Consider the following 27,696-nt stretch of genomic DNA (forward strand, 5'->3'; position numbering starts at 1 on the left):
AACAAAACAATATGTGATCAAAGGTTAACTTCTAATTACGAATTATATAAGGTTTGGTGATTCTAGCTTAAAATACGCTGTTTAAATTATACGCATTTTCAATTTTAGACGAACGGATGGACGCACGCAAGGACGCAAAACACCCGGACGAACAACGCAAAATCTATATTAAGGCGGGGGATAAAAAATTAAGAGATATATTAATACTGTTAAGAGATCTTTTGCCAACAAAAGACAATATTTTTAATCTCCTTAAGGCGAACTTTACAGACAGGTTTTATTGTGAAGTACTTAATATGTACTTCAAATACTGAAGATAGAATATAGTTTAAGAAAGTAAAAAGATAAATCGAGTCGTTTTACATCAATATCGAAATATTTCAATTCATGTTAATTGCCAAGCAAATGGCAATTAGGCAGCACATTCTTTATGACTGCTTTTAACGTAACTATGATTGTTCCATCGAGAAACTGTAGACAATCCTATATCTGTTTGGCCTGTTACAAAATAATTGAATTACGTAAATCTAAGTATTATTTCACGTACGTTACCTGTTAATGATTGTCTTTTAATTGAATAGACAGTACTCCCTCGAGCTCAGCACAAGAAATAATATTATTGTTAGATATCCTTAACTGTTCAGATTACTTATATTAAAGAAGTTAAAGATATGAAAGGGAACAATCACTAATTTACGTTATTCATTATTGGTTTCTGTTATATCTAGTAAAATTAATACCGTTACGACATATAATAGTTGTTAACAAATGTAGTCCTTAGATAATATCGATGTATGAATGTCAAACAGATTTCACTTTTGCAAATATAATAAGTTGCTCAAAACAAAAGTACTACACGTTTACCTTCTTCTGCAGTGGTAATGGTTGACTTAGAGCTTTGATAAGCAAGCTAAATATCAAATTTTGTACAATGAATTTAGATTTTCTGGAATTTGCAATCTAAACATAATTTCATTGACGATGCAACTATCATATATTGGCTCTCTGCTAAATTTAGCTAAGTTCTGATATTAATTAACCATGCATACATGTACGGTGTTCCGTTATGGCCAGCGCCTTCTCCCTGTGAACACGAAGCGCGAAGGCACGACGATACGATGGCGAACCGCGACAGTACGATTGTGACAACATGACAGAGCGATGGCGAAGCGCGACAGTACGATGATGATAGTCCGTCGTACTATCGCGCTTCGCCATCGTGCTGTCGCGCTTCATCATCGTAGTGTCGCGCTTCGCCATCGTGCTGTCGCGCTTCACCGTTATTGTGTCGCACTTCGCCATCGCACTGTCGCGCTTCACCATCGTAGTGTCACCATCGTACTGTCGCGCTTCGCCATCGTACTGTCGCGCTTCACCATTGTACTGTCGCGCTGCGCCATTGCACCACTGTCGCGCTTCACCATCGTAGTGTAACCATCGTACTGTAGCGCTTCACCAACTTTTCTCTGTTTACTTAAGGACCGGCTTTAATGTATAGAATTGTACGGTCAGACGGATGGACCTGCTTTTGATTTACTTTTTAAACATAAATCTACATTTTTATCCAATAAGTTTCTTCATTTAAAATTTTAGGGTCAGTGGTCCAAATCTTCCTATTATGTAGGGTTTTCAGGGCAGCTAATTATCTTTAGCAGCAAGCTATTTTTGGAATTTTTATATATTATAAATATTGCAAGTGTAACGAAATCATTTTATTTTCTTCAAAATCTGTTAAGTCACGTTTTAATTGGAAATAATGGATATAACTATTCCTTCTCGACTACACAACGTAAGCATCCATTTGTCAAACATACAAATGTACATATAAAGGGATATTGTACTACTCCCGAACGATAATTTAAACGACAGCATGTTTATATTATTGTTATGGTTCTCGTGCATCGTTGAACTCTAAAAGGCTGTCAATAAAAGAAGTTAAGTGCATACTGTAATGTTATACAGAAATAATTTCTGTATTGAAACGTTTCAAGAAAAATTATAATTATCAAACATGTTATCGTTTGAGTTATCGGGCGGAACTTATATATATATATATATAAGTTCGTACTAGCTTGTGTTTGTTTCCATAGGATATTGGTAGTGAAACACTGTTAACTGCAGAAGGGGGAGAGAAGGTACCAGCTGTCACTGTATTCGCCGCATGTCTCAAATGTATTAAACGTGAAGTTGATGAAGTTTTAAAACAAATAGACAAGACGAAATGGGTCATAACGGTCCCCGCAGTTTGGAGTGATGGAGCAAAGGCAATCATGAGATCAGCAGCCGAAAAGGTTACATCTTATACTTGATATTATATTGACATTTAAACATAATTAAAAGACATTGTAGGCTGACAAGCACTTTTTTCTAAAAAAGATATAAAAAGGCTGATAATGAATCTTTAAAACAATTATTTTATAAGGTATTGCAAAAACTATGTTAAACTTTCTGGATTTTTTAAATGGCCCACTGTGCTGTGCATAGACTTTAAGACGACAGCTAAAACATTGACCCTTTGACTGCTACAAGCATTTTTGTCGCTTTTGTCTTTCCAATAATATCAGGGATTTCGTGTTTGTTACTTTACACGTTGCAAAGTTTAAAAAAAAAAACATATTTGCCATATGCACATGTATATCTGCTAATAAACGATTCAATTGCTACAAAACCTGTCTTACTTATAGCTTTAAGTATCAGTTAATATAAAATCAAATATAGATCTTTTGTATTTATAAGCGATATAAAACTCATTCAAAGCATTCCGATTATGTAGTGTTCAGGACAGCTGATTAACCTTAAGGCGCGGCTATTTTTTTATTTTTTTTTTAGAAAAATATGAAAATCTATCAAATTGCGAAATAGAGTTTTTTTTTCTGACGACAATCTATTTCCTCGGTGGTTGATGTCTTTGCATTAGGATTCTGGTTTCTGAAGTATTTATCTTAAAATTATATTTTCACAGATGACATGTCAACCGTTTAATGTTTTTCACAGAACACAATGAAACCAAATATATATGTTACACTTATTTGTTGAATCAAGTGTAAAAATGCATTTTTAAAAGGCTGATATAGTAATTGTATTTGAAAAAATTTGGACTGATCTTAGCATGAGTCATGTAAATCTAATCCATTTATATGATCTGTAAAGTATATGTTACAATAGAAATGTGAATAGAATTAAAGGGAAAGGCATTGTTGTTTTGATGTCAATTCCATCTGCTGGAATTTCTTTAATCACTTGAAGATGTGAAAGAATTTTCAAAATCGAATTAAAAATAAGAAAGTTATGACCATTTTAATATATAATATGTCTGTAAATCTTCCAAAGGGAAGTATAGTACAAATCTGTGTTGATATTTTACTCTTTATTTCGAATTTTCGGACACTTGTCCTTTTTCAAGAATATGGAAATATTTTCTGACTAAGTAATATCCATGTAACATTTATATAAATGTTACATGGATATTACTTAGTCAGAAAATATTTCCATATTCTTGAAAAAGGAAAGAATAGGGAAATAGTTTTCTGACTAAGTAATATCCATGTAACGTTTATATTTTTCTGACTAAGTAATATCCATGTAACATTTATATAAATGTTACATGGATATTACTTAGTCTGAAAAATATTTCCATATTCTTGAAAAAGGACAAGTGTCCGAAAATTCGAAATAAAGAGTAAAATATCAACACATTTTAACATATTTAAGCAAACTGGCAGCCATTTTGTTTCCATAGCAACATGAAACAAAATGGCGGATGTATTAAATTTTCAGACACATATCTGAAAGGTATTTACTTATTTCTGTAAAATAATTTCTATATTTTTTTCCAGTTATAATGGAAGAAATTAGCATGTTTACATATTACATTCAAGAAACATATAAAATTAATCTACTTAAAAGGTTATTTGCTAAGAAAAGAATTCAGCAGTGTGTAAATGACGTCATAAATACACAAAATGGCTGCCTCCATTGTCAGCAACTTCCTTAAATTTCAAACTGCCATATCTTTTTCAATAGAGGTCCGATTTTTTTTTCAGCGTTACGAAAGACTTGATAATGGCTTTCTTTAATTTCATAATGAATAATATCAGGCAGTATAAGTGAACGATTTTTGGATATTGCAAGCAAGCATTATCGCAAAAATGTGCGTACAGAAGTTCTTACATTATTTCTAGTTGTAGTTTTCCATTATATTTGAATCGATATGGAAGGCAAAGGTCGTTATCCAAAACCAATATTTTACTCAAATCAACTAACCAAAATTTACTCTTTGAAAGCTGTTATTCTATTTTTAACCTGCTTTTGTTTTCTGGTGTGTAAAAGCATGTTGTATCAACGTTTTTCGTACACATTGTTACACAGCAGAGCAAGCATCATTGTCTTTAAAGGCAAAACAATGCGTCATATTGCAATAAAATGCAAACCTGTGGAAAAAATGTAACTCTTAAAGTGCATGAAGGGTTTTAAAGAAACTTGCCTTAAATGTTCACAACATGGAGACAATGTGCAGAGCGCATGTTTCAGATGGCTCGCTTCAAGATCAAGATTACACTTAGGTGTCAATTTATTTATTCAGCTTTTTTTGTTTTTGTTTTGGATTTAACGTCGCACCGACACATGATAGGTCATATGGCCACTTTCCAGGCAGTGGAGGAAGACTCCAGGTGCCCCTCCGTGCATTATTTCATCACGAGCGGGCACCTTGGTAGAACCACCGACCTTCCATAAGCCAGCTGGATGTCTTCCTCACATGAAAAGCACATGACTTTGTTCCGTGTGTATATTGCTTTGCATTGCGATGCTCTTGTTTTTATGTGGCAACTAGAGTTTTAAGAGTATTTTTCTATGCTTAAGGTTATTTACCTACCTACTGACCAAGTTTCAGACTGTACCGATATTTTATTAACACTATAATCATTCAGTCTCAGCTTTGTTTTTTGTTTGGATTAGTAACCAACTTTTACATCTAATTTTAAAGTTAAACTACATTTGACACGGTTTCCAAAGATTAAGTAGATACTTATTCCTGTAGAATGTTAACAGTGTTTTATTTTCTCTTTATAATATATAACTTCGTGACCCAATTTTTAATCCCAGATGATTAAGTTTCAAGTTAATTTTTACAACGTCGTCAAACATTCTTATCAGGTATCATTAAGATTGAATATTATATCATGACATGTAGTGTGTTAACAATATCTTTAACTTCATCTTGTGACATTAATTTTTGACCCAAGATAATCCAGTTTTATACTTGGTATAGATTGATAAAGAGACAAATATTCAGCCCCGGTATGTCAAAGATCCAAAAGAAAAAACAGTAATGGAAACAAAGGATTATTGTTATTAAAAAATGGGACCAACTAGAGTTATGGTTCCTTGTTACTTCACTTCTTCTCAATGAAGTCTTTCATTTTATAAAGTTACTACTTGGTATCTTCAATACTTATTTAGTTAATCCTCCGGAAAAGAAGTGTCATAAAGGGAGATAATTCAAAAGTGGGACCACATAGAGTTAAGATTTCTAGTCATGAACTCTCATTGACCTTTATAAATACGTAAAATGTGAAGTCAATACCTATCAAGTTATGCCCAGGACAAGATTTTCAAAAAAGGAGATAACTAAAAACTGCGACCATCTAGAGTTATGGTTCCTTGTCACTATACTCCTCACTGACTTCAATCGGTTTGTAAAGTTTCAAGTAAATATCTTGCATAGTATACGAGTTATGTCCCAGACAAGGTTTGCAAAATATGGGAGATAATTCAAGAATGGGATCACCTAGAGTTATGATTTCCTTGTCACTCCATTTCTTATCAATGAACTCTAGCATTGTATTAAATAACAACTTGGTACCTTCAATACTTTTTGAGATATTCACTAGATAAGGGCTGTGACGTACGGACGGACAGGCAAAGTGGCGACTATATGCTCCCCCTCTTCGGGAGCATAATAGTTTGAATAAAGAATATTTACAAAGCTTTTCTTTGATCCAAACCAAGTTGCCTAGTGTTTAAGCCAAGATGACCCGTTTTCAAACTCTGTCGATAATTGGTTAACTCAAACCATTATGCTAACGTTTTATTGCGATTTGGCTAAAAGTTTTACCTCTACTATGTTAACAGTTTACGCCGTGTGACGACGGATGTCGACGGACGACGGACACAGTTCAACTTGAGCACTCAGATGATCTAAAACGTCAGATGTACAACTCCTAATGTTAAATAAAATTCCTATACAATTTCATGACCGTTACGATCGTTCAATACTTTTGGCGATATGTGTAACACAACTTTTCGCTGATAGACAGAAAAACGGAAAAAAAACAGGCAAATCAAAATTATATCACCTACCACGTAGTGATGCTATAATAATCCAAACCTTATTACTGCCGTTAAGGGCTGTTTTTCCTACCGCGCATAAAATATTCAAATTATGTTGAAATGACCCCCTTGAAAAAATCAATCGTCCTAGGTGTTCACACTCCACTTCGTCTTAATTCGAAAATGAATATCAAATATCCGTAAGTATTGACCTGACACTCAAGAATATTCCGTATATTTTCCGTTAATTAATTCACGGTGTCTAAAGTTAAATAGCGATATAAATATTGCGTATATATTTTTTTACAATTTTCACAATGTCACATGTGCAAATAGCTGTGCGGACGAAACGTTAAGATGCCAAACTGTAGTTTTGGTTCAACTCATTTCCCCCCATCGGTAGAAATATTGCCATACTAACTGATCAAACCTTATGGTCTATAAACGATATGAAAAATGTTTAATAAAACATATTTACAGTATTGTGCTATTTTTTAACCTGTCAAATGTGCATACATTATACGTTCTGTGCCTTCGATATTATAATATTCGGCCCAACTTCGGTGCTATCCGTATGTTTTACAGAAAGAAATTTTGAATAAGGATCTAAAGATCATTTTTAGCTCGACTTTTCGAAGAATAGGGAGCTATCCTACTCGCCCCGGCGTCGGCGTGAGCGTGAGCGTCACACAAATGTTAAAGTTTGCGTACCACCCCAAATATTTTTAAAGTCCATTGAGACATTGCTTTGATATTTTGCATACTTGTTTACCATTATAACCCCAGTCTGTAAAGAAGGAGGACGCAACTCTATCAAGCATTTTGACTGAATTATGGACCCTTTTCGACTTAGAATATGATTATTGTAATGTTAAAGTTTTACTCATAGCTTATATTATTCTATCAAGCACTGAGAATAGCCGAGCGCGCTGTCCACTGACAGCTCTTGTTAGTATTGTAAGTGAAACACGTACTCGTCGTTCGTATCTGTGGCTCAGTGGTTACAGCACATGGCTCATATTCGGGAAATCGCTGGTTCGAGCCCATTACCGAGAACATTTTTATTTCTTATTTTAGTTGTTAAAAATAGAAGAGATAGAAACAAATACTTTTGAAAATACAATGAATGAAATACTGGATAAAAATGCACATTAACAAAGATTTGTTGAAGTATATTGAAAAAAACACACAGACAATGAACGGCCTCGGTCTCAAGACCTCAAAGTTTCAAGCTATTGACAATGACCACTGACAAGCGTAAATCCGTATACACGCTTTAAATATAAACCACTTTAATTGCTGGTTACATTCCGTATTCTATACGGAACGTACCGAAAATCAACCGAAGATTAAAATAGTCTGTGCACCGCCCATTTAATAAATATGCATTTGACAGTTCAATGAAATAGGACAATATCTAATACCTTGGTCACAAGACTGTACGATATCCGTATGGTTTTAAAAAATTGTACGAGTCCACCAGTTTAAGAATCCTTTACGATCTCTACTCAATGGTAGCGTGTTGTCACAGTACGTACGGGCCCCTTACGATCTTTAGAGAATGCAGTGGTAGGCTATCCGTACGGACATCGCAGACAAGTCGTGCGGAGCTCGCAAGGAGCCCGGCAGTACCTCGTACGATATCCTTTGTCTCATACGGCGCTCGTACGGTGCATGTAGAATATACATGCGACAGTAATAAACCAGTTTGGCGGAGTATGAAAATTGTCCATTTGTAGCTACTCAGATGAAGCGATTAAATCCAAAGTCAAAATTGATAAATCAATATTAATTAAGATACCGTAAGTAAAGATGCCTCCTATATTTTATGCTTTTGCAATTTTAATTATTTACATAATTTTAAACATACCAACACATATTGCAACAATTTATTTACACTTACTTTGTACGCTTTCGTATGCGGGGTACAACTCTCAACAGATCTCCCGGAACATCTCGGGTTCCATCCGAAGGAACCCTTTAAAGTCCCCAGGGACTTTCGCATTAGTTCCTGCATGAGAATTTCGTACTGGCCCAGCAGGGGGCTCCGTTGCAACCATGGCTTTACCCAACACGTACGTCTCCGCTACCGCTGCCGAGCGTTCAGCTGTTCTTATAGCAGCAGTGCTATGAATAAAATGTCGTTATGGGCACGAGCCTGGTGCAGCGCCAGCCGCATGTGCATCAGTCTGAGAAGATGTGGCTCCATTCTGTACCATGCATCGACAGTATCTGGAGGAACTTTAAACATACTCCTGTTTCTATACAATCATGAATTATTAAGGAAGTCGTACGAAGCAGGTACTGCTATAGAAATGTCCTGCGAGTCCCGTGCGAACATCGCACGTTCTCCGCAGGGTGCCCATAATAGCGTCGGACATCGTACGTTGACCGTGTGAGTCCCCTGCGATAGTCGTGCGCGCATCGGTTAGCGTCGCAGTTTTCCAAATCCGCACGGATATCTTGCGATGCCCATACGAGCTCTTCCATGACCCGTGCGGTTCTCGTATGGGGCTCTTGCGAGCTGCTCCCGACTTCGAAAATCTCTACGAGCTCATAGACAACTCTTGGGCCCGGTGAAACATTTTCACCGACTTCCCGAGTCCTCTACGAGTTCAAAAATCCGTACGACGCTCGTAATAGTCACTGATGTCCGTATGGCCGCCTTACGAATTTGCCAAAATTCGACTGAAAACCTACTCGTACGGAGCTCGTAGCGTTCTAGTGACCAGGGTATTAGATAAGAAGACAAAGTATTTCTCACGAGCGTTTCTTTAAAATGAATACTAGATCTGCAAGAGAAAACAATCAGATTTCGTGAAATATGTTATGAAGATATTGTAAGAGTAAAAGTAACATCGATAACAACATTTCTACATTGAATTCAAATAAATAGTTTGAGGTGATTTTGAACTCGTGGCATCATGCGTGGCAGTCAGACAGCTACCACTACGCCACTGTGCCATTGGTTATTTGTATCTGTCATTTTTGGATACAAATATTTCGTAAAATAATGGAAACCCCCGAAGATTAATGAGTGTCAGGTCAATATTTACGGACAATAGAAAATACCTGCGTCAAGTGGCATTTACAAATGTATACTTATTTTTTTTTTATAATATTGCATATTTTGACCTTTGAATTACGATCGTCATGTTTTCATTCACAAGATACATTAACGGCTCAGTACTTAACAGGGAGGAGCAGAAGAAGAAGATAATCATTTTAATTATCATTGTTAGATGATAATGATGATAATGGTGACCACGAACACGACGAAACCGTAAATGCAGAGCTTAAATCTACTTTTATCATGAAAAATGTTTTATAAACATGCATCTGAAGTGTGAAGTTGTGCATTAAAAAAAAAAGAAAGAAATTGCGGACTTTTCATTCAGTTAAACAGATACATAGACGCTACCATTATCGGATACTTGATTGTTAAATATCACTTCATGAGAATGTGAACTTCAGAAAGTGAAATATTGATCTAACAGAGACCATACTGGTGCGTTGTTTGTTTTTCTGTAACATGAAACCAAAAACAAATAATCGGCTTACAAAAATGCATTTACATTGGCGAAATAGCAGAACTTTCACAAACTTGAGAGAAAGAAAGACTTGTAAATAAATAAATTAATAAAAACTAACAAATTAAATGACGTTGTGTAAGTCAGTAACTTACCTCTTAGATCGGTGTTCACGAATTGAAAATACCCGAGCTCGTGCGAATCATATCCAAAGTGTTCATAACGCTAGCTAAAGTAAACACAGCACAGCCAAAAATAAATGTAACATAGACAAAGCATTCAAAAGACAGTCAACGCAATAACGCACGACTAAAATAAACAGCCCACGCTTCCTCAGCACAGCTAAAGTAAAAACTCACTTTTTACAGCAAATACTTTCACAGCATGACCAAACAGGGTCACTTTTTTCAATACAGCGCACGCTTTAACAGCACTACAAAACTAAAACGTTCATTTTTTCCAAACACCCACAGCTTTCACAGCACAGCTGAAGAAATATGGCCACATAGCGCGATACTTAAAAATAAGCATATTTATCTTTCATGATTTCATTCTCGCCAAGTCTTGTATGAATTACATATCCATCTTACTATCTACATTAAGTTACAGCTTGCATACCATCTAAAAATATTAATTCACACATTAAACATTTCTTTTAGATAGAACTCGATAAATAAATTACAGACAACCTTCCAAAGTTTAGCAAAAATCGAACGGCTAATGGTTTCGCCTCACGGACTCTAAATACAAAATTACAACAACATTCTATTATGTTATCAGAGCAGTTCTATCCAAATGCTGAAACTTTCTGAAATATATATCCACTAAAACGATATACGTTAAACTATCCACAACATCTAAAAGTAACACAATATATTTAACACTTGTTTGGCCAGTCAGCTCTTTTGCGTTATCACCAGTCAAAACAGTACTTTTAAAACAAAACGGACATAACTTCATTAGCAACCTGAGCTTAAACAGGCAACACTTAACAGTACAAGCACAATGTAAAAATGAAGTGCTTTCGATTATCTTTTTAAAATAAGTTTGAAGCGACTCCCTATATTACAAATGTATACTTATCAATTTATTGTTGTTCTTAGCTTAACAGCTTCTAAAATACATATCCACCAAACAACGTAACACTGTTCACTACATCTGAAAAGAACATAAAAGATTAAAGATTGGTCTAGAAAAAAATATTATATCACTTTATAACAAGTAAAACTTGAATATGTAAAAATAAAAAGACAAAAACTGTCGCTTTTAAAACAACTTCATTTATCACAATATAATTATCATTCATTAATGCAGTACCAAATTCTGTAGCTAATGATTTCACAACAAAGAAATGAGACGGTCAACAAAATTATACACGACTAAAATAAAATAGCCAACACTTCCGTAGCGCTGCCGAATTAAATAACAATACCTAACGTTTTCACAACACCAATAATAAGGCAGTCAACGCAATTTTGAATAAAACAAAAAAAAAATCCACACTTTCAAAATATGGCCAAAGTAAAAATGTCATGGCTAATTTTTTCACAGCACTGACATTTAGGCAGTCAACGCTGCACGGTTAAAATATGCAGTCAAGGCTTTCTCAGCACGGCCAAAGTAACTTTTTCACCAAAAAAGCAAATGCTTTCCCAGCACGACCACAGTAAACCGGTCACTATTTTCGCATTACAGCCAAATACTTTCCTTCCGTCGCAGTTCCCACTAATTCTTAAATAAGGCATCTAAACAGTATATCAATCAAACAATCTCTTCGTTAATTAAGCTAATAATTACATTTTGAAAACGTCTGAAATATATATATGCCAAAAATTGTTACGTTCATTACATCTAAAACAATTAATAGATTAGTGGTTATATTTTGGTGTAAAATCCAAGGTAAAACGGGCAGTAGCCTCATAGTCAACAAAATTATAAGAACAAACATCATCACAGTACGGTCGTTTTTTTAAAAACAATTGAATATATCAAAACGTAATAATCTGTCAATGAAAAGAACATTATATATTAATTCTTTATATTTTCATAGCAGTTTTTCGTACATTGTAGTTTTTTGTTAGCCTAACAACTTCTAAAGTACATATCACCCACCAATCAACGTTTTTCTAATTATCGCATCTGAAAAGAACAATCAAAAGATTCAAGATTGGTCTGCATGTAAAACTCTCATAGCACAACTAAAATAAAACGGTCAGTGGTCTCAACGTACGACAAAAATGAAAAGATAAACGCATCATAGCACAGTCGTTCTTTAAAACAACTCAATATACCAACAGTTGTACCTATGTTTGTAGCTGAATTTTTCACAAGACACTAATAAGACAGTCAACACAATAATGCATGACTTAATGGCAGTCACCGTACTGATACACGAAATATAGCTTTTCACGTTACGACTCAAAATGTTAAAAAAATCCATGAAAAGGGAATACTCTGAAGTGGCTAGTTGCGTAAGATTGTTGTAAGATACTCTTAAAAATAACCAAATATTTTGTGCAGTAGGAACTAAACCGTTTCAACGCTTTTGAAGTAATGCAGTCAATTTACATTATTCTTGCATTTTGTCCAATTTCTAACTTTATTTTTACACACCTGATCCCTTTTTTAGTGTCATATATGTATATTCTATGCCACACATGGCGGAAATTAACTTACTGAAATTTTTAACCTAAACTATGGGTGAGTAGCTTTAAAAACCAAATTTATCTTAACATATATTTATCTTTTTATTGCAATTTTATTCTTGAAAACATATCCACCACGTGGCCTACATTTAAGCAAGTCAAAGCTTCTGTGCTAATCACAACATCACACAGTTCAAACTCAATTAAATTACAGTATCTTTCTATTGTTGTTTTCTCTGATTACGCTAAAAGCTAATAGCATCATGTGAAAAAGAATAATAAATAAACATTTGTATATCTAATATTCAATCGAAATGTAAACGCTTTAAAAAACGACCGAGCTAAAACTACTGAATCTTTTACGCTCAATAAATCAAAGAACGAATAACAATGCTTCGCTACTACTTCACGCCTGGTAAACATAATATATATAAAAAGCAAAATAAATATAAGAAAATATAATCAGTATGTATTATACAAATGCTTTGTAAGTATAAAAATGTGATAATTGAATTGTATCTCGTAATTGGGCATAACTATCCTGTTACACTCAACACTGCTCAAAACTGTTAATGCAACGGCAGAGATGTCTCTCGTGATAAATGTGAATACTTCTACTCCAAAACCATTTTCGATACATATTTTATTTCCAAATGCATTGTATACCCTACAGCTATCTCACGCCTGCTCGGTTTGCTAATAAATATTAGTTAAAATGCAAATATTTGACAATGAAAGTGATTTCATGACGAAACGTTCAACTTCACTGCTAAATCAGCTTGCTGGTAAACATTACCTCAACCACAAATTAAGAATAAATTAGGAAACTTTAAGTTCTTTGTAAGTTTAATCATATCTACATCACCTACCATTCCCCGATTTTTATATATATATATATTCGATACAATGCGTTTAAAAATGCAGAAAATATGATGAGTCATATCACTCACCTTTGATGATGTTCTTTTATCGCGACGTGCACCAGCTCGGAGTTGCGACAGAGCAATTTATCGTATACCTCCGATAGAGGCAGTTCTGTTGTTTACCAGGCGTGATGTAGATCGTCATGTACAAATTTGCTACAATAATATAGGTAACTAATCCGCCGCTTACTATATTCAAAATGTTAACACGTAAATTGTTTCAAATTGTTATAGCCAACATTACCACTTATTCAAGTACACAGTAGTTCGAAATTAAAACAAGATATTTTGTAATGCCATATTATCATTTATCTCTTAGTGTTGATGGACATTTCCATGGAAATAATCTTCGTAGAAGATATTCTAGCCAAAGTCAAAACTTGAAACAATATGAAATCATGCCTCATTTTGTGGAAACAGTATGTTGATAAATTCTAAGACATTCCCGGTACATGTGTCTAAATTTCAAACTCAAAATATTCATTTTGACTAATCACTACGGAAAATAGAAAAAGTTGTCAGTCTATACCTTTCCGAAATTATCACCTTTTTCACTATGTATTATTCTGAGTGTTCATTTCAAGATGCAGATGTTGTCCAAAAACTGAATATTCATCTGATAAGGGTTTGTCAAGTTTTCTTACGAGAATAAACAAATAATCAAAAAACTTGTTATGCTGTCAAATATTCAACCTCGAGTGAAGAATTATCAGTTAACAATCACTTACTAGTGCACTGAAAACATGAGACATGAGAAAATAGTGAATTGCAAGCAGTAAACGCGGTAAAATAACTACCGGGAACTGGAGACAAAAATAGCACACGATGAAAAACGTGAATAATTTTATACAATGTAGATCTTTACAATACACATATACACAGAAAACATTGACAAAGTAAAACAAAAACGACAATAAAAACAACCAAAAAACATAAAGGAACACAGCTGGGAGAATCGTTGCATTTGTCAGTGTAAACGGAACATAAAAATGAAGAATCACGGGGTATCTTGTTGATTGCCCGCAAAACCTAGCTCTTGATCACTACATTGCTTAGGAAGAAGGTTTGGATTGTTGAACCTTCCAGTTCTCAGATGAACAAACTCAATCAATAGAGTATGCAATTATTTTGTTTTAATAGGTTTATAGGTAATCATGTTGGCATATCATATCAGCCTTCTGAATGGTGCTAAATACTTGCATACTAGGGCTGCATTAAGCATTTAAACAACATTTTTTCTCTGGTTTTTTGGGGCCTCCGTGGCCGAGTGGTTAAGGTCGCTGACTTCAAATCACTTCCCCCTCATCGCTATGGGTTCGAGCCTCACTAGGGGCGTTGAATTCTACATATGAGGAAGCCATCCAGCTGGCTTACGGAAGGTCGATGGTTCTACCCAGGCGCCCGCTCGTGATGAAATAATGCACGGAGGGGCACCTGGGCTCTTCCTCCACCATCAACGCTGGAAAGTCGCTATATGACCATAGTATAATTGTGTCGGTGCGACGTTAAACTCAACAAAATAAATAAATAAATCTCTGGTTCTTTATTTACGTATGTTCTTTTATTATTCAAAATAGAACAATTCAATATAATAGAACATAGAACAAACAAGATCAAATGATAGCATTGCAATGATGGTAGCTTTTTGTGCCTGGAAAATAAAGGCTATTCTCATGGGCATGTAGCCAAATATACACTTTTAAGAAAAGATCAAGGTCGTTTAATTTTGATATGAATAAGAGTAAAGCTACAAAAGTATTAATTTAATGTTGCAGTAGAAAAACATTAGGAGACTGTATCAAATTTGAGTCTATTATAATAAAGTTTTCCTATTATTTTCACAATAACTACGCAAATATTTTTATTAAAAATTTTGTAGATTAATATAAATAAATGAATAAGTAACTGATAGATGACTGGACTGATATGGTGGCAACTGGGTCATGTCTATGTCGTCAGAAATATTAAGGACGCCGTCTTGGTTGCTGTTCTTCTTGACAAATATTTTGTATCTAATCTTGTTTCGATATTTGGGTGACCATTATACTGCAAATACAAATGACTCTTCGTCCTCCAAAACGTCGTTGGAGCACACGTGTTGACGTCCCAACTGTCTGAACATAATTGAGGATTGTTGTCATCATTGCTCATGAAATATTTCTAATTCTGCGGATGTTTTTGGTATTTTTGACCAGATAACAGAAGTGTTGGTTGCAAGTCCACGTCGTTTTCTTTCGACAGACTAGATTGTCTTGAAAAAGTATGTATCTGCAATGAAATATACTATCAAAGCATCGCCATCAATTATGTGAGATACATATTCAATAGAATGGTATGGTAGCATATTTCTGCATTCACTTAAGCAGATAGTTTTCGCGAAAATTCGTAGATCTACATTTTACGTGAAAATTTAAAAACTTTACACGAAAAGAATCTCTTGTTCTAAGTAGTAAAAATCACGATAGTGCCAACTACCGCATACGATAACAGATACGTGATGAACAGAAATAATAAATGGAGTTAAAAATACGTGACTTTGTTAGTACCCATACGAATGCTTTAATTAAATATCTATAAGTTTAAGACATTATTAGGGGTGGTGGTTGGAGATTAATAAGTTGATATGAGACACTTCATTCCGTAGAGGGGACTATTGGGTTATCTTTATGCAGTTCAGGACACTATTTTGACACATTGTCTCATTAACAAGAAAATATTTCACGAAAACATTCTCCTACTTTCACGAAAGTTTATTCAATTTTTCGCGAAAAGTATTGTTTTTTTTTTTCGCGAAAGTTCATAAACTTTTCATGAAAATTTTATGATTATCGTACGCAGAAATATGCCACCATAGAATGGCTTGTTGCAGCTCGATATTTCCTTCTTCAACGTAATATAATAGTTTGGCTTTGTATGTCTTTCTTGGCATTCCACAGGATGTTGCCAGTGACACAGGAAATTCTATGTCAACATCGTACGTGTTCAACAACTAATATCATGAGTAGTCCAAACACATTTCTTACAGCCCTTATCTGAGCCATTCTATTCTGTGAGCTGATCACTTTTTTCACTTTTTTAAAATTATTGCCAATTTCTACTTTGAATGGATACATAATACAACTGTAATCACTTTTATACATCCGCTTAATAGGCTTTGATCTACGCAGGTTCCACTTCTTTGTGTGTGGATTTGTTTTCTGAAGTCCTGTCTGCTTTCGGTTGTGTAGCTTCAACATATTTAGCTCGCATGTGCTGTGTCAAACAACACCTGTAGTATGAAGAATATGTTCTGCTGAAACTTGAAGTATGAAGGCTGATGTTCTATAATACGTTTTACAGCATTCTGTGATGCTGGTACAGACAAGACACACTGAAGCCATGACCCCTCAAAAGCTTTTCTGTACAAGAGGGGTTACTTCAAGATTCATCATTAGGAACAGGTAGGGAAGCGGTGGTCTAGTGGATAAGGTGTCGGCTCAATTCTGGAGTCGTGGGTTCGAGCCCCAATGGGGTCACAACCATGATTTTTCTCATGACAGCAGTATTGGTTTTCCAGGAAGCGGACTCATTAGTGATACCAATAGGCTTGAAGCTTTCATCACAATCGAAATAAAACAAATTAGTATAAACTAACAGAAAAGCAGGTAGATATGTTGCATCGTTCAGATGATTGGACGCAAATGATAGTGGGCAAAACTTGTGCCAGACTCCTATATGCACATTCAGGTCGTTGACATTTGAGGCCTGTATTAATACCAGTATATCATGAATGATACCAATAAAGTTTATACGGAAGTGTGCCTTTTTCCGTGATGTCTCTCTCTGACACTTTTGAAGTGTTGGTACTTTTGAAAGTACTCTTTGAACGCTGTTTGACTGTCAACAGATTTTAAGGCTTGGATTGTCAGCAAGTTCCTTTACTTGTGTACATAAACATTGGTTGAAGGTGAAATAATTATGGTTGAATATATGTGTCATCTGTAAATAAGTAAGTGTCAGAAGATTTCTAACATTTTAACTAAGAATGATTCTGTCCCTATGAAGCCATGGTGTTCCAATGAGTATCTATTTGTTTTCTATTTCCAAAATTGTTTAAAACGCATTTCTAAAATGTATTACAATATATACATGCATAATTATGTTCTTGAACATTTATAATTAATTTGTACTGATTTTGGTAACACATATTATAGTCACGTAATATTCGCACAACTATTGAAATGAGATGGTGATTCACTGCATTCTAGTAAATATCTAGTTCAACAACACAAATTATGTCTAGTTTTTACAAAATGTTATAATTTTTATAACACATATTATTGTCACGTAAAATTCGCACAACTATTGAAATGAGATGGTGATTCACTGCATTCTAGTAAATATCTAGTTCAACAACACAAACTATGTCTACTTATTACAAAATATTATAATTTTTCCCGATCTGTGTAGGGCATTTTCTTCACTTCAGAAATTTCAGTTTTGTAACATTTTGGTAACATATAAACCTATACGGAGATTGTATCATGGAAAAGTTCCTACCACCGCAGAAAAATAGTTATAAGAAACACTATTCAGTCTGTACTTTCAATTATATTGAAGAAATATAAGCATCTTGGTCATTGGGTTATTAGAAAAAGTAATATACCTATAATGTTGATAATAAAATCACTGTTACGTAAATTCCACAAATTTAAATGTTAACGGACACGTGAAAGAAATCTTGTTTTAAGCACATTCAATGCATGGTTAAATAAGATTGTTAATAAACTATAGAATGCACTTTTTCTTAATCATTGTGTAACAGTATTTCATCGTCTTAAATGTTTTTAGAAAACATATTAAATGTCCCGTAAATTACAAAAGACCTAACTTTCAAACGAAATTCATGTAGGAATAAAAAGCATTCAGTATGTATTTTCCGACAGTCATAAGGAAGGCAGGGGTAAATGGTACCTCAAGGTCTAACATCTATCTGAAGTAAATCTAATCATGAACTGTAATAAGGCTTAATAGTTGTCCATGCTATTAAGATGTTCTTTATTATCATTATTTTAATTAACATTTATTCAAAGAAGCAAACCCAAAAATGTCGAAAATTAAGGAAATATTTCATTTGTTTGTTCTTATTAATAAATACTTGTTACAAATACATAAATTATTCAAACTGAATAGCATATGTTCCATAATTCGTATGTCTACATTGGATATATTTACGTTCACTTGAACTTGTATCTAAGTGTAGGCTTATAACAGGATGATATCACACCAAAAGCTATCGTCGATACATTGCTATCACATATAATCTTACTCCAGGGTTGTATGCCTTTCCAAAAATCACTATGAGAATAAATCCCCCCAGATGGTACAACTCAAACCCTATGGCTCATCTACTTAACAGACTCAATAAGACCGGTTCTGCAATTTTCGCTGTTTGCCTTTATTTACGACGGTGCTTCCGAGGGATCTACTTTCCAGATTTATGAAATATGTCAAACAGCTGTAAAGTCAAATCTAATATACAAATATAGTCCAAATCCTGTTCTTGGTCAAATTTAAATTGAATCACTGTAAATTCCATAACATTTCACAACAGTTCAAACTTGAATTTAGTATATCATTTAGTATATCCAAAAAATATAAATCCTCTCTTCAAAGATTTTTCAAATCACCATTTTTATGAAATTCCTTCAACTGTTAAATACCCAACTGGTAATTTTTTGTTATAAAGAAATACAGGAAAGTTTTCAATAAGACGTATCGCTCTAAGTTCTGCCCTGTCTTTAGCCAGATAACGATTTAATGTATCATGGATGGTTCCAGAACTTTCAGGCAACACTAAGAATAAACAGAACATCCTGAAAAAAACAAGAGCAATTCAAACTTTAAAAATAGTTGTTATACCCTGTTTATTAGTGTTATGGTAGAACATTCTGGAACACCATATAATATTAAACATATTTACATGATGTCTCAAAACTAGGCCATTGAACAATGACTCATCAATAAAATAAAACAAAGCCTAAAAAGCCCCAAAGGGGGAATGCCATATACATATAAATACGAACAAATAATCATCACACACCTGTGTTTGTGTGTAATGTTACTTGTGTGAATTATTACATGCACACTACAAATCTAATTAGCTCAATAAACACTGTTTAAAGTAACCATTGCATGACGAGCGTATGTAAAGATTATGACTAACCATTTTCTTTTAAAGCTCTATGTTCTCGTCATGCAATTATTATATTTTAACTAGAATTATAAATGAAAGCAGATTATGTTTGATTGACTTTATTTTTGAGTAAGAATGACATGTGTGATATCCAAAGCATAGGTTTACGCAGATTTTGTTTACGGTGGCTTCAGATAATGTAAGAGGCAGGGATACCATTTTGACTAAAGAGAATTTGCTATTTTATCTAGGCGCATTTACATCTTAAGAATCTATGCTGCGTGCATTAATGTGTTTAAATGTATTTACAGAAAAATGGCAGTATACTTAGCATGAATGCACGACACATTGTTACACACACAAAGAAAAGAAACTGACTGAAACTAGTATTAACAGTGGGTGAAGAATAAGTGAACAGCGAATTGATGTAGTTTCATTAGATTGTCTTTAATTTCAAAGAGTTCATTGATCGGATGAAGTTCAGTTATGTCAATCCCATTTGCTATGACCAATATACGATGTAATCTGTCAAATTTAGGAAGTGTAATTGTGCAATACTCGAATAAAGCCACGTATTTTCTTCCGCGGTAACTCATAATGCATAAACACGCATAACGATTCTGCGGGATTTGGTAATACATTTGCAAAATCATTATGGTGACTAACTTTATGCCCATTTGTCACAAAATAGCAAATATGATGTTCACAAATTCAAATAAAAACTGCATATTAACTTATTAGCCAAATTATCCATTTGTTACCCTGTCCGTTTCAAACAAATAATCTTTAAAATCAGTGCGCAAATAACAAATTTATTGCGCTGTGCATTTTATGAATTGCGCAGGCTTACCAAGCTTGCGAAACATCCAGCGAAAGACAAAATATAGTTCCAGAACATATTGCTAGTATTTTATCGAGTCGGGTACCTCTGAAAGCATTGGAATGTCTCTTATCAAAGAGTTTACACATCGATGAAAATAAATTATGACAGCTTCATTTTAAATGACCCGAATAAAAAGATATGTGCAGTACGCTAATTCTTCCGCGAGACTTCGCGGATGTCTAGGCACTTGTCGGCGAACACACGTGACCTGTTTATAACAACGCTTCTACGACTTTGCGTTTTAAAATACGGACTTCGGTTTACCGCTAAAAAGATACGAAGATCGGCATGATAAAAAAGATGCAAAATCGCGAGTAGCGAAAATGCAAACGTCTACATACAACTTCGTTCTAAATCGTAACCTATCTGGAATTTTGACTGGTTCGGATAATTTGCTTACGATTCAGGTCGCAAAAAAAGAAACCGTCACCCATTCATGATGACACATGGGTTGAATTTTGCAGTCAGTAAGCGGATAAATTATCGGGAGAAGAAGCTCTTACTGGTTTGTTTAATTACTACTGATTTTAAAAATGATTTTATTTCTTATTTTTCGAGAAATAAACAATCGGCGAAACATTAACTTGTATTTTCTTGTAGTTTTCGAAATAGATCGTCTATATTAGACTGCTTTGACGAAACGAAATGTCAACTGTTTTAGGAAATGATTTAAATAAGAGGTAATTTCACCGTAAACTTCAATGTCAGATACTGTCCATTGCTAAACTGTCTTCGTATCATCAAAATTTGTAAAACATATTGTTGAAACTGGATATTTTGGCGGTATTAAGAAACTTGTAATCGTATCCGGATTTAATATTTTGGGTAAATATCGAGCTGTGTAATGAAATTTTAACATTCAAGTAACAGACATGATAGATATTATTGTAACAGAAAGAGTCTAGAATTTATTTTTATAACACATACATAGAATCTATATCAGACTTATATTCTAGTCATGAGGCATGACCTGAAAGTAAAAATATGAAGTGACAGTCATTCATACTTTGGATATTGTAATACTAAAAAGAATCTAGGTAATATTTAGAAATTGAAACATAAAATGTTCGGTTAGAAATCGCACCAAAGGCTGTTTTAAGGGTGTACATTTTCAGAATTTTCTTGTGGTGATATCCCAAACACTACTTGAAGGAGGGGGTATCCTCCCACACCCTCCCCCCATATTGCCACTTTACAGTTTGATACATCCTGCCACAATGCCCATTTCAAAATCTGACTGCAATTCAAAGAAACACCCCTCCCCACACCCACCCTGCTACCGACCACGTAAAAATGGCTCAAATATTTTTCGTCCAGTCTGGGCCTGTCGGTCTATATGAATCAAAATAGATAATTGAAAGTGCATGGACTTGGGGACTACTGACATGGTTTTGAAAGGGTTAACAGGTCTGAAATAGAATAAATGATGGTTTTAACTAAAAATGAGCTGCATTTATTAATATCGGTTTTCTTTTCCGGAATTGGTAGCTGGTCCGAGTAACCTCTTTTAGTTTCGAATGCGCAATTTATTTTCATGTCAGTGTAAACATTCATGACACTATATATTGACACTCAGCAACATTTACATATCTTTAAACGCAAAAGTAAGTATGCCTTAAATTCACATCACGTATTATATGACTGAACAATACCTAATGTATGACACGGTTATCGCCAGGCCCGTTATCTCTAAAATATCTGAACAGTTCTTTCGTCCATCCGTTACAAATTGTATGTGGCAATCCGCGCTATAAAATTTCAATATATAAATTGTCATATTCAAATTTTATCATGTGCGAATATATACCAGCCGATAATTGCCTGTTTTGGTAATGCCGGAGGCAAATCTTTACTGGAAAATATATATATAGTCATGGGCAGTAGCTTAGTGGCAGCTGTCAAATTGTAGTTTGTACTTTCAACATTTTTATTTTTGCGAACCACTCTACAATTTTAGAGAAATATATTGGGTTTAAATACTTGTATAATGTCAATCAAAATTTTACTAGGCATCAACTGAATGTCCATTTCATCTATTGTAACAAAATCTCCGTTCTGTTGGGGAAAAAAAACTAAAAACAAACTGACACTGGTAGACTATACTACCAGTACATCAATCATTAGCCGACTCTCAGGCCCTTCAGGCCTTTGGTTGTAACTCTGGGTCCAGATTCGTAAATTACATATCATTAAAAAGGCAATAGATTAATTACTTGTCTGTCTTTACAGGCCGGCATTGAATCTAAATATCTCACAATTGCATTAGAACCAGAAGTAGGTGCTATTTATTATGCTGTGACAGGCGCAAATCCACCAAATCATCCAATCAGCAAGATGGAATGTCCGGTGCATATCGGTCCAGGATCAACATTTATGGTTGTAGATATTGGAGGTAAATCTTGTTAACTGTCTTTAAAGGTCATTGAGTAAAGTAAATTCGGAAAAGATATCGTAGCAATATATTTTTTAAATTATTTTTCTATTACATTACTGAAATATTAAAGTGAAATGCTCTGAACATTTCCATGTAAACAAGAAATTTCTTTAAAAATGTTAAAAGGCGCATTTACATTAAAAACATTAGTATTGTATATTAAAAAAACACAGTGGTTCTTATACATGCTTTTCTTGCATGCCCTTTTTAGGCGTGCTTAAAACTGTGACATTTAATGTTAGGATTTAGCCCGGGGTATTTGAGACCCACTTCTTCAGTTTTGCCTTGATTTTCTATGCAGTTGAATAGTCACAACCCAGTACTCTGGTGTACTTTATTTTAGCAGACGGGCTTCTTTAGTAAACATTTATCGATGTGTCATTTTATGAACGGTCACGAGGTTTTTGCTATGTTATTTTTTTTTGTCAATAGAAGATAAGGCGAGTTTTCATTGGTCCAGGGAGACGTGCTTAATTTGCATATTTCGGCACCGAAAAATGTCAAATATATTTTGCATCAGTACTAGCATAGACCTTCACTTGAAATGCTAAAGAAAATGAATTATACTAGTCTATAACCGGAAATTCTTATAAAAATACCTAAATACTGCACATACATAAAAAATGTACAAAACTTCCTTTTAAATGTAACAGAAATAATTCAACTTTTTCTCACAAGATCATTTTGACGTAATTTTGTTCCGTGTGAAGTTACGCGGATAATATGAGTAAATGTTTGATAACCATAAACGACATGTATTTACATATTGCACACGTGTTCACTCGGTGAAAAATATTTCGATCTAACACTGCCCTCAGTATTTCCTTTGCTCTTGTCGTTGTTTTGGAAGGAAAAACTTTGCTTCAACAGAAAGTAGCAAATTTTACACATTTTATTAGAAGAAATTACTTAATACTCGTATTTTAGATGCATTTGCCATTTTGAGTGGTGATCCGGAATTCAGTAAGATTTGGGATAGAAAAGTCCGTGTTATCTAATAGTATGCAGTCCGTAAAAATACACACAAAGAGCTATGCACTTTAAAAATTCATCTCTTGTCAAGACCTCTATGTAAAAAGGTTAAATTTTAAATCAAACTGTGAGATACATAACAATTACGACGTTTTAAGGTAAAGGCATGATAACGGATATTTTGACCCGCCTTTTCAGGCTATTTCACAATGGTAACGTAATCAGGATGGTCAACCCAAGATACTTTTCGATAACGTACACGCAGCGAACTTACTTGATTGATTGTAATAAAATTAAAAACGTCGTAGACAGGAAAAGTTGTGTTTTCATCGTCGCAAAGCGTCTGACAAAAAAAATCTTGTTAGTTTTCTCAAACACTTGGTCCAAATGTGTAGATAACGTACACACTGGAATTGGGGCAAAGTGTTCGAAGACAGTATTAGTTGAGTCTGTCAGACATTTTATGCAGAGGCAGGCACTGGGTTTTCTGTCTTCGACATGTTTTATTTTATTAAAACCTTTGAAGTAACAATAAATTACAAACACAAATATATCATGAATCGAGTGATTTCCCCCACAAGTCATGTGGGTTGAACACCCTGGTAATGGTGACTTTCTATCTTTTGTAGCAGGAACAGTCGATATAACAACAATGACCATAATGAAAAATGGAAAAATTAAACAGATTTACGAATCAGATGGTGGCCCAGCTGGTGGCGAAAATGTCGATAGAAAGTTTATTAACCTTGTAGCAAAGCTTTTTGGGGAAAATACCTGGCGTGAGTTTGCGAAAGAGAGTTCCAGCAAATATGCACAATTTAGGGACTCAGTTGAATCTGCAAAGAAAGATTTAAAACCTGCTGAAAACGTCGGGGAAATTGACGACATTTTCCTATATGTACCTGAAGAAATATTAAGAGCTTTCGCACAAGAACAGGAGGAGACGGATTTGACGTCTTCCCTTCGTAAGGCTGGACAAAAACATAAACAACGTGCATATAAAGGTGTTGGCATTGAAGACGGACAACTGTGTTTCAAGGCCGATGTTCTAAGACAACTCATGAACGAATCTGTTGAGGAAATACTAAAGTTTATCAGTAAGGTAATTAGTAGCGAACAAAGAAAGATGAAAGACATTCATGCTGTAATACTTATCGGTGGGTTTGCGTTATCTAATTTTTTGTATAATGCAATCAAAAAGGAAATTAAGTCAGTTACGATTTTGAGACCTTGGTCCTGTGACAAGGCCGTTCTGCGTGGTGCCGTCTTATTTGGACATAATGAGAGTATTCTCAGTGTGAGAAAAGTACGCTTAACTTATGGTATTAAATCGTTTAAGCCTTTTAAATCAGGAGATCCTTCGAAAAGGAAAGTATTAATTGACGGGGAAGCTTATGTCAAAGACTGCTTCTCAAAACACGTCACACGTGGACAAGACGTACATATTGACGAATGGACACCACCTAGAGAATATAAGCCACATTGCAACTCTGAGTCAAAAACAAAAACAATTTATCTTTATGCGTCAAATGCACATTCACCGAGATATGTCGATGAAGACAGCTGTAAAAGCATCGGGCAGTTGGTACTTGATTTTACTCGCGAAACGGACAAACTTAATTTGTTAGATGTATCTTTCAATTTCGGACGTACTGAGATACTTGCCAAAGTTACACATCGGTCATCGGGAGTTTCTACAGTAGGCATAATGCGTTGTTCAAGTAATTAAATCACCATACAGTTTCGCGTATTTTAGCAAAACGTAACATTTAACAATAAGCTTTAAACGCGATTGCTCTTTTTTCCATTTTTGACAGAGTCATGTATATAAATAACCTATTAAAATTGCATATTACTAATCAGTTAGGACATTATAAACATTTTGTTATCTAATTATGACTGAAATCATTCAAATGTGTAAAGTAATTATGAATAAGATATCTTTACGTCAGAGACAGACAAATGGTGGGATGATAGGATGGATGGATAGATGGCGGCAAATACAGGGGAGAGGGGGAGGGGTGTACATTTTAGGCATTCATTGCCGCATGGTTGCATGATTTTTCCGTTCTCACAGACTGTATTACCATTCAATGTGCATTTATGTTAATGTCCTTTTTTCTTCATCGTCATTTTCAAACATTTCGTAAGTGATTCGAATGAGATTTAAAAAGTGCATAGCATTATCAAAACGTAACTACTATAAATTGTAAATAATTATAATACATTTATTGCCTTTCTAATTTTAAAGGCAAAGGCATCACCTGACATAAAGAGAAGTTGTTTATTAAAAACCACCTCAAAAGACAAGTCTATCAGAAAATAACTTAGCCACCAATACGGTGTTCCACATGGAAACGAATATTGTAAAAAAAAAGCACTTTAAACCGTTCAGCCGACATTTTAACGGGGATATCGAATGTATTCTGCAATAGCTTTTTTACAATAAATAAAAGATTACATGAAATTACAGTTGTAATACGTTTATTGTTTGGCTTATGTGACCAAAATGTACTGTGTTACAATACATCATTCGTAAGATATGTTGGTGAAATACAGTATCATTTACCTGTTGTTGTTGTTGTTTGTTGTTGTTTTTTTTTTTTTTTGTTGTTTTTTTGTTGTTGTTTTTTTTTGTTGGGGTCAATAAACAATGTTTAGACCTTATCAAATGACATTCACCTACTTGACTTTCAAAACCTCACCCAAAAGCCTGTACCCATACACCTGAGATGAACATGTTGGAGTGTTAACATGATTGCTTGTTTCTAGTAACATGTCCAGTTACAACTAGTGTTATGTCAAAATTTCTCGCAACGACAAATTTAATCGCCACATTGTAAATCAGGGAGGACAAATTACGTTGATACAGAGCTCAAAAAGTTTGTGACTTTCGTTTATATGTTACTTATATAACTAAAATTAAGCCTCGAATGCTTACAAAGGTATGATCACAAACGTAAGATATTATGATGTTGGATACTTTGACTAATCTTATTCGGTTGCGCTACGCTCTCATTGTCTCATTGATCACTGCCAAAACAGTTCTTTTATCTAACATTCAGCTAAGTTGACTCTTTTGTTTGCGTCAACAAAGGCTTGAAAATCAAAATTTGTTATGAGGTTTATCTTAATAATTAATTCTGGCATTTTTGCTACTAGTGAATAAAGATTTAGGAGGTAAATAATATAAATAATTTCCAAACATAATGTACCTAAATTAAGCATAGTTATGGTATACCCGAACAGTTTTTAATGAAAACATTATACCGTTTTGTTTGTTCAACGTTTATTCACTGGCTAAGATTGACAAATGGGAATAACATGATATATCTGAAATTATAACACCTTAAAGTGCATGTTACAATGAGTATTTTGAAAAGAAATAAAAGGTCATTATTCTTTCATCAGACTAAATACTTGTAAAACCTGACAATATGCGGAGGGCTTAAACAATAAAATCGGAAATAATACAAGTTTGTCCTTACAATATGCGTACGCTCACTTCACTGTTATACATTATGTAGACTTTGTCCGGTGTTTCTTCATATTTGCACAAAGTACTGCATTTTGTACTTTTTTCAATTCCGTAATTCCATAACTTGGCATGATATAGGTATGCTAATACAATACGCACAATATCACTTTGTATTATTCAGCCTTTTAGGTTAGACTAAATCCATTAAAGACTGACAGAGAATCGCGTTAATTTCGGAAGTTCTAACTACTTCCATATCTGTATATTAACGTTCTATGAAATGGAATGACAAACTAAAGCTTTTTGAGTGTATTTCAAGAGTATGT

The 27,696-nt window shown here is 34.3% G+C and overlaps 1 protein-coding gene across 2 annotated transcripts in view; it reads left to right on the forward strand.

The window, feature by feature from the left end:
- LOC128552885 (heat shock 70 kDa protein 12B-like) overlaps positions 1-26,466 on the forward strand; it is a 38,463-nt gene extending 11,997 nt beyond the window's left edge. The window contains exons 3-5 of one of the 2 annotated variants that reach the window (XM_053533953.1): positions 2,091-2,291; positions 22,716-22,878; positions 24,522-26,466. In XM_053533953.1, the coding sequence (XP_053389928.1) occupies positions 2,091-2,291; positions 22,716-22,878; positions 24,522-25,621 (1,464 nt within the window). In that variant the 3' untranslated portion in view covers positions 25,622-26,466. The remainder of the gene's footprint in view (positions 1-2,090; positions 2,292-22,715; positions 22,879-24,521) is intronic. The other variant, XM_053533954.1, reaches the window with a different exon arrangement.
- Positions 26,467-27,696: the final 1,230 nt, after the last annotated feature.

This window comes from Mercenaria mercenaria, unplaced genomic scaffold (assembly GCF_021730395.1).
Source record: "Mercenaria mercenaria strain notata unplaced genomic scaffold, MADL_Memer_1 contig_3261, whole genome shotgun sequence".
NCBI classification, from domain to species: domain Eukaryota; kingdom Metazoa; phylum Mollusca; class Bivalvia; order Venerida; family Veneridae; genus Mercenaria; species Mercenaria mercenaria.